Source organism: Haplochromis burtoni, unplaced genomic scaffold, assembly GCF_018398535.1.
Source record: "Haplochromis burtoni strain Fernald_Lab_line unplaced genomic scaffold, NCSU_Asbu1 Contig_53, whole genome shotgun sequence".
Lineage (NCBI taxonomy): Eukaryota > Metazoa > Chordata > Actinopteri > Cichliformes > Cichlidae > Haplochromis > Haplochromis burtoni.
Window position 1 is genome coordinate 1,084,424 of NW_024582414.1, and position 13,617 is coordinate 1,098,040.

At 42.8% G+C, this 13,617-nt stretch overlaps 1 protein-coding gene across 2 annotated transcripts in view; it reads right to left on the minus strand.

Annotated features, from left to right (window-relative positions):
* Positions 1–2,049: 2,049 nt before the first annotated feature.
* LOC102300495 (glypican-1) overlaps positions 2,050–13,617 on the minus strand; it is a 43,149-nt gene continuing 31,581 nt past the window's right edge. For both annotated transcript variants that reach the window (XM_005923870.3, XM_042220674.1), the window contains exons 3-10: positions 12,238–12,455; positions 11,800–11,973; positions 9,949–10,114; positions 9,689–9,819; positions 9,001–9,138; positions 8,642–8,772; positions 3,321–3,496; positions 2,050–2,981 (exon numbers count right to left, since the gene is read on the minus strand). In XM_005923870.3, the coding sequence (XP_005923932.1) occupies positions 2,797–2,981; positions 3,321–3,496; positions 8,642–8,772; positions 9,001–9,138; positions 9,689–9,819; positions 9,949–10,114; positions 11,800–11,973; positions 12,238–12,455 (1,319 nt within the window). In that variant the 3' untranslated portion in view covers positions 2,050–2,796. The remainder of the gene's footprint in view (positions 2,982–3,320; positions 3,497–8,641; positions 8,773–9,000; positions 9,139–9,688; positions 9,820–9,948; positions 10,115–11,799; positions 11,974–12,237; positions 12,456–13,617) is intronic.

The following is a 13,617-nucleotide window of genomic DNA, read 5'->3' on the forward strand; positions in this document are numbered from 1 at the left end:
AGAGAATCCAAACCTAAGTGTGAAAGCGATTGCTCCTCTGTTATAACATAAATTAACTGTGAAAAGCTTAGCTCAGTTTCTCTAGCCACACCCAGGCCTGCTCACTGCCACGCCTGTTCTCAATCGAGAAATCATTTCAATAGGACCTGCCTGACAAAATGGAGTAGACCAAAAGATCCTCAAAAGCCAGACATCGTGCTGCGATCCAAGGAAATTCAGGAACAAGTGAGAAACAAAACAACTGAGATCTCTCAGTGTGGAAAAAGTTATAAATCCATTTCTAAAGCTGTGGGACTCCATAAACCACAGTGAGAGCCATTAACCACAAATGGCAAAAACATGGAACAGTGGTGAACCTTCCCAGGGTTTTTTTCTCCCTTAATAATAAACACTTTCATTTAGAAACTGCATTTGGTGTTTACGTCTGTAATCTTTGTCTAATATTTACATTTGTTTAATCCTCTCAAACATTTAAGTGTGGCAAACACAAAAAAAACAGGAAAGCAGGAGGAAGGCAAACTTAATATTCAGGTTTCTAGCACGATGTAGAGTAAGTGGTCAGTGTTTTTAGACAAGTCTGCGAAACAACCACCACAGCAATCTGCTAGCAAAGCAATCACAAGGAGATTTTTGCCAATCAGTTGGGGAATATAGATTTTTCCCTAGACCTGTCTGAATTTTACTTTAGGAATCGTTTTCCAATAACCTCTCACAACCACTCAGGGGAATAGTCATTTTCCCCTAGATTTCCCCAGCACTGGTCTCTAGGCCTGGACAACTGCGGGCTTCACTTCATCCTACATCGTCACCCTGATTGTCACACATCCAAAATGATGTCGTAGGGGTGTCTGCAAAACCTCAGTAAACCTATGGTTTAACTCAAACTGGAGCTCATAATTATCAGATGGTTAGGAAAATTCACCACATTGAAAAATGTTTTTTGCTGTAATTCCAAAAAGAAACAACAAACTGTAAAGTAACCTGTCAAAGTGCCCACACCCTTAACCATGCATAGTTTTAAACTTTAATATAATTCAGAGCTTTATAAAAATGCATCCCTTGTAAAATGCCCTGAAAGTGGAACTCTATATATCTAATGCTAATGCTATAGAGGCTAAATAACTTTTTCTGTATCGGGCTGTTTATTTCTGATGTGAAGTAGAGGATTTTAACACGAAATTCCTTTTTTTCCAGCCCTGAACTGGTTTAATGTTTTTGAAGAAAAAAAGAAACTGAAGTGTAAAAACAAAAATGTGTGTTTTTTACCTTGTTGATCAGCTCAGATAACGTGCCACATAACACCCAGTTCCACTCTTAATAAATACGAAGTTAACTGGCTTTTGTCTGTAGCTTTACTTTTAAAAACACACTTGAATGTGTTATTAATGTTCTCATGAAGATCTCGAAGAGTCTAGTCACATTTTGCCAAACTGCTGACCTATTTCTTCACATCAATGACAAAAAAACCCACAGCTACAATCAAACAGAGTTTAATGAATGAAATGTGTGACTGGATACACTGATGTATAAAAAAAACCCGGCTCAATACACAGAGTGAAAAATGTGTGTGTGTGTGTGTGTGTGCGTAACACATTTGCGTGAATCAGAAGTTCCATATGTAGCAGTATGGTGCTGCAGCTTGAAGACAGGCATGCCAAGTAAATGATCACCAGGCTAATGCACACACTATTTCACAAATATCCTGTATGTACAAAAGTTGCAGGAACTTTAAACCATTTCTTTTCTTTCTGGTGCGTATGGAGTATAAAACCTGGTGAAGGGTTCTCATGTGTGTGTAATAAGCTTTGGTTTGACCGACCGTACATCAGCCTCAACACAAGCAAGCATTCCCCAAATGGTCCTCTCTGGATTTTACCTTCTCTGTGGAGTTTTGTGTGCGTGTGTGTGTGTTTACTGCAAACAGATGTGTAACAATCGTGCACATTCTCCTGTCTTCACAAAACAGAACTTAAGGAAACTGCTTGTGTGTGCTTGAGTTTAAGAGCGTCAACGAGGCTGCTCACTTCACAGAGATCATGAGTTGTTATTAAAAAAAAAAAAGAAGTGGTTGTTTCAGCTTCCTTCTGAAAGCCAGTTTGAAATTGTTGGGTTTACAGTACAGCACATCTGATACATGACAGGGTTGTGATCAGTTATCTGCAATATTCTGAACAAATCCCACTGAGTCTGTCCGCTTAAAGCAGTGACACCAAGACTTCTGGACGACGACACCACAGATTACGGGGAATTCCTCGCCAGTAGAGTATTATACTGTACATTCATGACTCGATATGATGCCAGCCTTTAAGCTAATGTACACGAACATTTATAGCGTACACAATGTTTGTTAAGGTAGACAACTCTGACTCAAGTAGTGAAATAACAAAAAATTAAATTAAAAAAACCCAGAAAAATCTTGTTTGTATATCAGGGCACCGAACATGTTTTCACAGGCCTCTGCAGCCTGCTGATTGGACACAATTAGACATCATTATCTTCATCAGAGTCTTCTTTGTCATCCCTTGTTTGTCTGTCCTCATTCCAACAACACGCTAGCAAGCTAAGACATATGTAAACGCAGTAAAATAAAGAATACAATCAGTTTTTGCTCTTCTGAGTCGATGAAAATGTCTTCTCATTCCACAAATGTCTCCTTTATTTATTTTTTAATGGTTTTTTTGTTGGGTTTTTTTTTGTTGGCAAAGTTACTTCCTCAAGCTGAACCCCCGTTTGTCCTTCCCATGGTTCAGCCCTGCCTTTGACTTCACACTCTCGACCGAAGGCGGCGGTGGTCCATCATCGCTGAAGCAGCAGCAGAAGGGTCACCGGGAGCAGGAGCAGCAGGCTACAGAAGCCGGTTTGGAACGCGGCCGCGCCTCTGACTCGGTTGTTGTCCGGCGAGTAGGCATACAATCCTGGTCTGCTACGAGGACACTGGCCACCTACACACATACCGCTTCCAGAGCCGCTGATGTCATCACCTGGAAAACAGAGCGATACGGATAAAACACTGTTAACGGTAAACTGTGAAATAATTCTTTAAAGACCAGTGGAAACTAGCTTTTTTTGTTAAATGTCACCTTCAGCTGCTCTTGATAATTGACCCAATTGTATTTGGGTCCGTCTGAAATTCCTGAATGCAATTAATCTTTTAATTACACCATTTATAGGGAATATTTTGTCCTTAAATCCCAGGTCTCATTAACTCTAGGGAATAAGACCCCCGAAACAAGAGATCTGGTGCATTTGATCTACTTGCAGAATCAGTATGATATAAAACAACTATTTCTGGAATCTACTTTTACCAGAAGATCACTCACTTGCATCCTGGAAGTCTACATCATTGCCATCCAGTGCATTTTTCAGCCTGTTGCTCATAATTTTGAGTTGCATGATCTGCTGCCGGATGGTCATGTCTGGCTTTGTGATGTCGAGCTCCACTTCTGGGTTGTTGATCTGATTGGCCAAACCATCGCCCATCACTTCTGGAAGGTACCTAATTGGCCATGAGAAGCGACAGGAATTGAAGCATGATGCTCATGGCTTAAATCACTGCCTTATGACTGTCACATTATCGCTGATGACAGAGCTTGTGTGTGCTCAGCGGACTGTGAGGCATCAATATTTGGTTTTACGGGCACTCCTTAGCTTATCTTAGCCTTCGGGGTTTTCTCAAATGCGGTTAATTACTATTAAATTAAATTTAGTTATTTTTTTCTATAGCACCAAATCACAACAACATTCACCTCAAATAACTTTGTATTGAAAGGTAAAGACCCTACAACAATACAGAGAGAACCCCAACAGCCAGACGAGTCTTAGTAGAGGGAATTTGCGCAGCTATATTGTGGTGTTAAAAGCACAGTCGTGCAGCCTGTGGTTGTGCAAAAGAAAACAAGTACTTGTGAGTATCCTCAACTGGAAAATACAATACCTAGTCCCAAAGCTTTAAGAAATGGTCACCAGTGGATAGTAAAATCAGTGCTGCAGAAGAAAGAAAAAACCCCGTTCCACCTTTTAAAAAAAATTATATAATTTTTATTTATTATATTTTTAAAGTATTTCATCCAGCAAGACACTGCTTGAGAAACATTAAAAGTCGTGAGGAGTGCTGTGTTTGAAAAACTATTACATAAACCCTTTGTGACTCCTGATGGAGCTGTGCAAAGTCTGGTTGTGTAATTGGCCTTCTGACTTACACCCCTTTCAGACTGACACCTACGCTGCTGTGTCAGCCACCCCAGCTATGTCAGGAGTAAGCATCTCTTTTCAATTGTGGGCCAGTGTTTTTAGCATTGATCATCAGGGCTTAGTTTTTCCAGACATGGATTATGCCTAATCCTAGACCAAATACTTTTTCCAATCAGGATCTTCAAGTCTAGAAATCTGTGCCTGGGAAACCAGCCGAAAGAGATCAACATGTCCCGGTGCAATGGACGAGCAGGGGTGTGATTTTGTTTAACTTTCTGTTGTAATTAAATAATAAAATGTCGGCATAAATAAGACAAAGTATGCTGTGGCAAAGAACTTATTATGCAAACAAGAAACTAAAACTTCCTTTTGTCTCAGACAGCCAAATATCTTTGCAGGCGCGTGAGGTCTGAGTCACTATATGCCTACCACTCACTTTTGCATTTAGGCCTAAAGCTCTCTTTCAGCCAATATATTCATGTATTTTTCTTTATGAAAAGACTTAAACAAGGCAAATTTACAAATAAAACACAATTTCATTAAAAGGTTCAGCCTAAAGCCGCTCTACGCCCATCCAAAAACTCCTCTCCACAGCTTCCTGTCACGGCTACCCTGTAAGTGGAGACAGCTGTGCTCTGGCTCCACAGGAGACCGGGGGCGCGGTCGAATAGTCAATTCTGCTTAGGAAGGTCTCTAACTGAGTTAAGCGACCCAGAGGTGCATGGCATGGCAGCCATAATAAGAGCCGTTCGAATTCTCTAAATACTTAGAAAAGGTCATTCGATGCTTCATTATCACCTCCTCCGGCATAGGACAAACTGCACCCACCATCCTTTATGAAAGGAAAGGAGATAATGAGATCCCATAACTCATAGCTACTCACCATCCGACCATTAAATGATTCAAAATAAACTGACAAAGTGACGCAGATCATGTAAATATTAACTATGAGTGTTCCCCAATTTACAGCCTGCTGATTTCTTTAGAATTTTCAACAGCAGGCTGCTAAACCCACAGCTGCTGTAACAGGATCTACTTCTCATCAAGCTATCGCCTTATGTGAAGAACATACTGTGGATTTATATTAGCTCTCTAAATCAAGATTATGCGCTATATTAATTGATCGTTGTGTTTAATGTTAGCTATAGTTCACTTTGCATTAGTTATATCCGCTGTAGCCAAAATCCCCAGACTTTAGGATCATCATTAAAGTAATTTATAACACACACACACACACACACACACACACACACACACACACACACACACACACACACACACAGAGGACTCTGAATTGGATAAGTGATGGATGGGGGGAATTTTTCTTCACTTATAGACAGGCTTAAAAAAAGGAGGAAATGATGCGGTGAAGTATGTCATGATCAAGGATCAGTTGCCAGTTTGTTTATATGTTTGGCATCTCCCACTACAGTATATATGGGTGTGTACTTTTTCTCTCCTCCCCCCAGGTGTTTCTGTCTCTGGGTGAGAAAGGTGTGAGAGGTCCCGGGTTCAAGCTCCCAATTCATGTTACGTGCCCTAGCCTTTGGGGTAACCTAAACACAACATGAGACGCGACTCCCAAGAAAAGACCGGCACCCTAACAACCAAAGACGCTAAGCAGGAATTTATTTGCTTCACCAAAACAACAAACCAACGTTTCCTGCTCTCCCCTGACCAAAAATAAAAGGCAAACAGAAGACAATGTTCTAGTCTATGCTCCTAAACAAGAGACAAAGTGTTTCATCAAAGAAATGGCTTCTTATTCCCATTTAACTGCTACAGTGCTTTGTATTTGCAGTTCTCTAGTTATAAAACTATATTTTTTAAAATGCTCTCGGCTAGCCGCCACGTTACCAGCAATACAAATGAGCTCACGCTGTTCACTAAATGATTTAAGTGCAGGATTCTCACACAAGCACTCAAAGCTACGAGCAACTGGCTGGCTCAAGGAGAGATGCAAGGTGGCTGTCAGCTGGAGGCTAAGAGGCTGCTGTCCACTCAATTAGCAGTCGCTGCATGTCTCTGCCAACACACACCTTGTAGGAAGGAGAAGGAAAAAAAACCACAGTCCCACTCATACTCTGATGGGAGGAGCCAAACACGTAAACAACATGGCACATAACAAGTAAGATGCACATGTTGTTTTCCCTCTTTTGAACAGTGTGGTTCAACAGAACAGACACTCTTCCTTAGTCAGTATGAATTCGCCTTCACAACTTTCTTTCTTCATGACATTTTCCACTAGAGTCAAAGAACAATGTGTAGTAGAAGGAGGAAGCAGGTCCTTTTTTTGACTATTTGACTGCACCCCTAGTGGTGGAAGCAGGACACACCCACAGAACCAAAGATAGATGGAGTCTGATTATTCAAGACCTTGTATGTGAGGAGAAGGAACTTGTTGTTGCAATTTGGGCACCATGACACAATCCTACTGAAAGAAGATGTGTGATGATGCTGAGTTATTGTTTCCACAGGATTTCTGTTGTAATTCTGCGTCTGATATCTATTGAGCTCTACAGAAAACCACAAGATGTGACTGCAAAGCTGCAAGCGAGTATTAATGGCATATTCATTATCACACACGGTCACACACAGTCAGCAATTCATCTTTATTTCATGGCCTCTTTCACATTATTCACACACACAGAGGCACAGCACATATTTGATGTTTAGTTGGCCCTAATCCAAGCACTTTAAAGAAAGGGAGGTGCGAATGTGTGTGCATGTGTGAAGCGTGGCTGGCTCATCAGATTGTTCTCTAATCCATTTGCACATGGATTAAGGGAGGCAGAAAAACACACAGGGGTGTGTTCTTTTGTTTCCATGAATACCTGTGTCGCAGGATGTGGATTTCTGCTGGGATTTGGAATCACTGTATGTGGAAGAGATGTAAGTTCGGCACCTTGGAACTGATGCCTGCTTTGTTTTGACACGGGTGCAACAAATGGCTTTCAACGTGAAGAGGAGGCCTGTGTCTCGCAGCTTCATCAGAAGCTGGATGTTTGGCTTCTTCTCTTTAGAAGCATTTTCCAGTTTTTAAGTATTAAAAAGAAGCGTTCTCTTTGGAATGAAACTTCACTCAACAGTCGTTGTTGGGATGAAGGTGGGATGTCTAACTGCCTTCCTGCCTTTCAGTAACAAGTGCATGTGGGAATAAGGAATGCAGTCAAAAACAACAAAAACCTAAAAAGAAAAAAGTACATACAAAATAGACTATGAACTTTTGTCTTCTTCTTTCACTTGATAGCTTGAGGGGTTGCCACAACAGCATGCTCCACTGGCACATCAACTGGCACATCAACCCTCTGCATGTCCTCCTTCACTACATCCCTGAACTTTCTCTGTGGTCTTCTTCTTTTCCTCTTGCCTGGCACTTCCATATTCAGCATCATTTGTCTGATATATCTGCGCATGTCCAGACTAACTCAGCCTAACTTTGTCTCCAAACCCCTCAAACTGAGATGCCCCTCTGAAGTACTCATTTGTCCATCCTGGTAGTTCACAATCAAAATCACAATCATCTTCAGCTCTGCCGCCTGCAGCTCGGCTTCCTGTTTTTTTGTCAGTCTCACTGTTTCCAAGATAGTCTCACTGCCATCTTGTAAGCCTTTCCTTTCACTCTTGCTTCTGTCTTTCTGTCACAAATCAGCCCTCATACTCATCTGCACCCACTTTATCCTGCCTGCACTCTCTTCTTCACTTCTCTTGTGCACCATCTGCTTTGCATGGTTGAACCCAGGTATCTAAACTCATCTACTGTCACGACCTCTACCCCTTCTATGTTCACCTTTCCACCTGTCTCTCTCTCTCATTCACACACATGTATTCTTCTGAATTTCATTCCTCTTCTCTCCAGTGCAAACCCCCAACTCTCCAGAGTCTCTTCCACCTCTCACTTCAGTGTCGTCTGCAAACATCATAGTCCACAGAGACTCCTGTGCGATCACATCTGTATAAGCCAAAAGCCCAGACTTCCAGCTAACTTGAAACACTCCATTTTATTTCTATTCTCAGCTCTGACAGAGGTGACAAGGGTCATATGATCATCTTAGACACACAGCTCTGGTTGTGAGCACAGCAGCTCCACTCATCTGCTGTCCACATCTTTCTTTAAGAGGGGGGCAAAACCAATCTGCAGAAGCTGGCTTAAAGGAAGAAGAGTGTGGATTAACTGAGGGGCTGCACCATGGTCCTGTGTACTATATTAAGGGATTATTTTGATATGTGAATCATACAAAGCTGCTCTAGCAAAGTGCATGAATAAAAACATTTCAAATGAGAATAACAGCCCCACATTAATGCTGAAGATAAATGCAGGGAGGTTAAGTAATAATCTTTATATGATGTATAGATAAGTAAACAGAGAAAAACATATAAGAGGTTAGGTTCAGGCTTGTTTTTTAAAATCAACATTAATGCGCATATTTCCTGCTTTTTTTCCCCCTACCTGGCTTTAGTGATACCATTCCAGCATTTGTCCTGACTGTTGCCTCCAGGTGCCAGTTTGCCACATAGTGCCAAAGAAAGCTGAATCCAGTACTGACGCATCTCCCTCAGCTTACTGGATAGATCCGATACCTAACAACAAAGAGAGTGCAAACAGTCTTTATAAACAATACATAAAGTGGTGGAGTCTCACTCTTAAAAGCCATGCAAACACCGATAAAAGAAATTCTGCTGAGCTCTTCAGCCGGTCGTTTGCGCTTACATCCATGAAAATCCACTGATGCTTGCTGTCGTTAAGTATGTAATCATTATTTTTAAAGTACACCACACACAGGTGTGGTGTACTTTAGATGTATGCACCTGCATTTCAAGTCTGAGTCCAGCAGTCGGGGAGGGTTTGTACTCAGACGCAGTCAAGGAGCCACTCTTCTTCTTCTGTTCATGAGGGGTGGGACTTCCTGTTCCTGGCTCTCCTGGCATTCCACACGTCTGATACACCTACAAGCACAAAAGACACAAAGACAGATAGAAAGATGCACACACCGTGAGGTATTTACTAGCTACGTTTACATTGGTGATATCTAATTCACCCACTAGATGGCGCCACAGACAAGCATTTGAAAATCTCAGCTCCTTTTGCACTGACAGTACATTAATCGGTATATATTAAAGGAGCAGATCACTATCAGTATATCTGTGGCTAACTATGTAAGCTAATAATGCTCTCCATTCTTCTGATGGACTTATCTGGATGGTGCTACGTTCTTTATGATCCCTTATTCACAAGGGGTCACCATAGCAGCTGTATGTTTCATTTGCCAGACAACCTTCCCCATGCAACCCCCAAAGGGATTCGTTTCTCCTGGTTACACAAATGTGTGAACTAATGTGGCAACCTTTAAACTATGGATCCACCATTCTGTCCTTATATGACTTTGTATGTTCCTTAACATGGGAATAAAACCAGTACAGAAGTAAAAGGTTTGGATGATGAGCTGTTTATTTGGAGATAAAAAACTAATATAGGTGTTGAGTCAGACAAGCTTGCCTTAGCTGTAAAAACATCCATGTTTTCCTGCAGGTAGTGCACCGCCTCGTAGATTCGAACTGGGATGGAAGAAAGAACCACGTCGAGGCTGGGCTCTGTGCTGAAGCTAGACGCCACCTGGATCATCGTGTCTTAACAGGGGAGTGAGGACAGCGACTTTAACCAGGCAGTGTTTTTAGATTTTTTTGTTTAGCAGAATTGTTAAATAAACTATTTAAGTGAATTCTCAGAGGATTAGTAAGATTTTCATTGTGTCTCACCTATAAGGTTCTGCCACTCAGGGTTCAGGTCAGCCTGATTGGCCAGGCAGCCCTTCATGACGTTTGCGCAGTAGCTGGAGCACGGTTTAGCAGAGGCCACGCCACGACAATGGGGGCAGTATAGCAGCTTCATCAAGGCTCTCTCACACTCTGGACTCAGAGAAACCTGGTATGAGTGAATGGAAGAGTCAGTTTCATTCAAAAAGAAGGAAGTTTATGTTTCTTACAGGGAAAAAGACAGAACAAAAAATATTGGCAGTCACCAGCGCTACCCCTCCGCCTCAGGAGATGCACCTGTGGTGCAAATGTGAAATCCCAGGTGATTTCCTTCTCTAGTTATTGGATTCACAAGATTTTCAAAAAACCTTCTGACCTAACCCTTGATGTTGAGGTCACTGAGATCTGAACTTGTCTGAGATTTTTAGTAGCTGCACCTCTGGCATTATTTTGTAAATCCTATATTGCCTCTTTCTCACGTTATTTCACAAAGTTTGTTGTCCACCCACGCTATTGTCAACCTGCCCCCCTCTGTCTTTCATTGCTAAGGGGTAAAAAACAGAAATTAGTTCTTTCCCCTGTCCTTTCAATGAGGGAACTAATTAAAAAACACACAGTAGAGGGCGCTATCGCAGCATAATATGAAATACAGGCGCAAGTGGAAGGCAATGATGACCCTGCCTGTCTGTCTTTTTACAACACTGCTGCTCTCTCAGCTTCTGATTATGAACCCAAGTCGTGAAATGTTGTCAGCTTCACCACGACTGCTGTCACATCTCAGAGTGGGACGCTTCAAATCAGAGAAACAGCAGCACACAAAGGTGTGTTTGTCTGATTTTAATAAGCGCCGTGCTCTCTTGCATACCCTCACACATTCATCTCTGTGCATTCTGAAACTCAGTCAGCACACACTCGAGACCTGCTCGTGTGGAAACAGTCGCTGTCAGCGCGAGGTCTGCGTTCATTTGTGTCACACATTTTTCCATGCGATAATGTCTTTCATGTGTTTAAAAGTCTGCGCTGCTAATGAAGTTTTGACAAAAACTAAACGAGGTGGGCTACATGTGCTGTGATGGAGTGCACAACTTGAGCAGGTTTCAAGAATGTGCTCAGATTTTCATATCAATCAGAAATGAATGGAACCTACGGGAAACCAGAAACATGCCGAGTTTTGGGAAAATGGGCTTAACAGTACCCAATTCCTGCTTTTAAAAAAACAAAGATTTATGCACTGCTGATATACTGGCATTTGGGACGAGTGGTGAACCGAAGGCATGCCTTGCTCTTGTTCTTTGTGTCCTAAATCAAACATTAAAAGAGAGGAGGCTGCAAACCATAAAATGCAGACAAAAAACAAACAGCCAAATCTGACGCGCTCCGTCCCCGAGAGATGAGAAAACTGCAGCAAGAGCTGGAAAAAAACAAAAAAACATCGTCACACCCATAATTTGCTGTCATCCCTCCAAGTGAGAGTTTTGTTCTCATGGCAGAGTCTGACACTTCATTTCTGATGATCTTTGTGTTTCTCATTTGTAGGGTGGGGACATTTTCTCTGGCAGCAAGGGTGTGACGATCATGCAGCCATCATCTCTGCTTTCCTGGGACTACGCCAGGCAAGCCTTGGACACACACACACACACAGGCTGTGTGTGCAGACGTTCGTGTTTCCATGACTTCAGTGGACATCATTTGCCTTTCACTGAGTTCATGTGGCTTTACCCTAACCTGAACCTGAACTGCTACTTGCTTCACTCTCATATTTAATTATATACCTCATCATGGGGACTTGCCATTTCTCCCCCAAAGAGGGAGGATCCCAACACCTAAATGAGTATTACAAGCATGCACGCTCACCTGTGAGACCTTCCTGACCACATCTGCGCTGACTAACAGCCCCTGGACAAACGACCTGGCTGTGACAAACGCCCGGATCACCTTCGCCTTCATGTCTCGAGGGACGTCTCCAAACGGCCGCAGCGTCTCCTGTTGCTTAGCAACACACTCAAGGTAGTCCTCTGATAAGCTGACCTGTGAGACAGAGGTGACAGTGGAAGTGGACACACTGCGGATGAAATATGTTGCTGGGTACGCTGTTAGAAAAAATACAAGATCTTCCAGAGCAAAGGCAAAGGCAAAGGAATTCCCCAAACCACATCAAGAATCTCCAGTTTGGCCAACACTTGGGGACCCAACTGGAATTAGCTGTAACATTATTTTCTCAGCTGAGTCAGTTCCCTACACACCTTTTTTATTTTGCGTCTCTGAAAAAAAGGATACTTTGTCTTTACTCACATCTGTGGGTGCAGAGGCTTTGAATGTGCGCTCCAAAAGGCGGGACCAGAACTCGGACAGGTTCTCGTCCAGGTTGAGAGCAGAGCCCCGATAGTACTGACGCAGGTCTGTGTAGAGATCCCCGTACAGACGGCTGTTCTGGGAGTACAGCGGGCCGAGAGGAGACAGCACCTCCTGCAGGGAGCGCTCGGAGCGACCGTGCAGCTCAGTGAAATACACTGGAGGAGGGAAGGAGAAGAAGAGCCTCACCTTAACCAGAACTCCACAACAAGGCGAATTACATGCACATGCTCGACACATCAAGTGTAGCAAACAAACACCTATTTATACGTGTAGTGAACACACAGCAACAGCAATCATCTGGATTTCTGTTTCCAGACACTCCAAAAATGTCCTTTAATTTGTGTCTGGCTTCATCTGAGCTGAGTAATCCATGTGGCTTTTTTTAGCAGCTAGATTCAAGAGCTGGCCGATATCATACCAAACCTGCAGGCTGGTGCTGAGCAGGAAGTGTTACAGTGAGTTTATCAGATGGATTTTGATGAACGAGCACCTGCCAGGCTGTGCATGTGGAAGCTAGTGACTATATTGCTGAGACAGGGCCAAAGTAATGGGGCTATGAACCGTAACTCTAAAAACAACCGAAGTGGACTGTAAAACTCTAGAGGGGTGAGGGGAAGGCGTCAGTTTTCAGTGCGACTTTCTTACTATAAACGGCTTTTTTCACCTCACACGTTGTCATTTGTCATTTTTGTTTTAACGGCCTTTCTGTTAAACAGCCACGATGCAGATGAACTATTTTCACTGCCCAGTCAACACGCACATTTCGTTTATAATATTTGACTTAAGATTTATTTAGGTTTAATTTATCTCTGCAGACGGATGGATAAAAAGCGAGCGAGAGCCCAACAGGAGAGAACGAGGGAGTCAGCGAGCTGTCTCTGCAGTATACTGGTCTGGGCTTTTCCCTCGTGCTTCAAAGGCCATGGACCAGTGCCAGTCTGCTCTAACAACATCCAGATGGACGGCCACGTTACTGCTACTGAGGTGGCCTGCTGCCTTCAGACTAATAATACTGTCCTCTCCTCCTCCTCCTCCTCCTGCTCTCACTTGTCTTTCTCTTTATTTATTTTTATCCTGAAACATTGTTTCTTCTCAGCGCTAATGACACATTTCTCTCTGGTTGCATTCGTCTATTTCGCTGGTTTTAGCAGCGGCAGATCTCAGTCTTCTTTCTCCCTTACATCCCTCTCTCTTCCTCTGATGTGCAGTGATCTGCAGACACGGCTCCTCAGTGGGTCAACTGCTCATTAGCTGAACCAGCCATTGCCCCAGGGGACACCCCTCTGTTTGTGGGTGTGTGTGTGTGTGTGTGTGTGT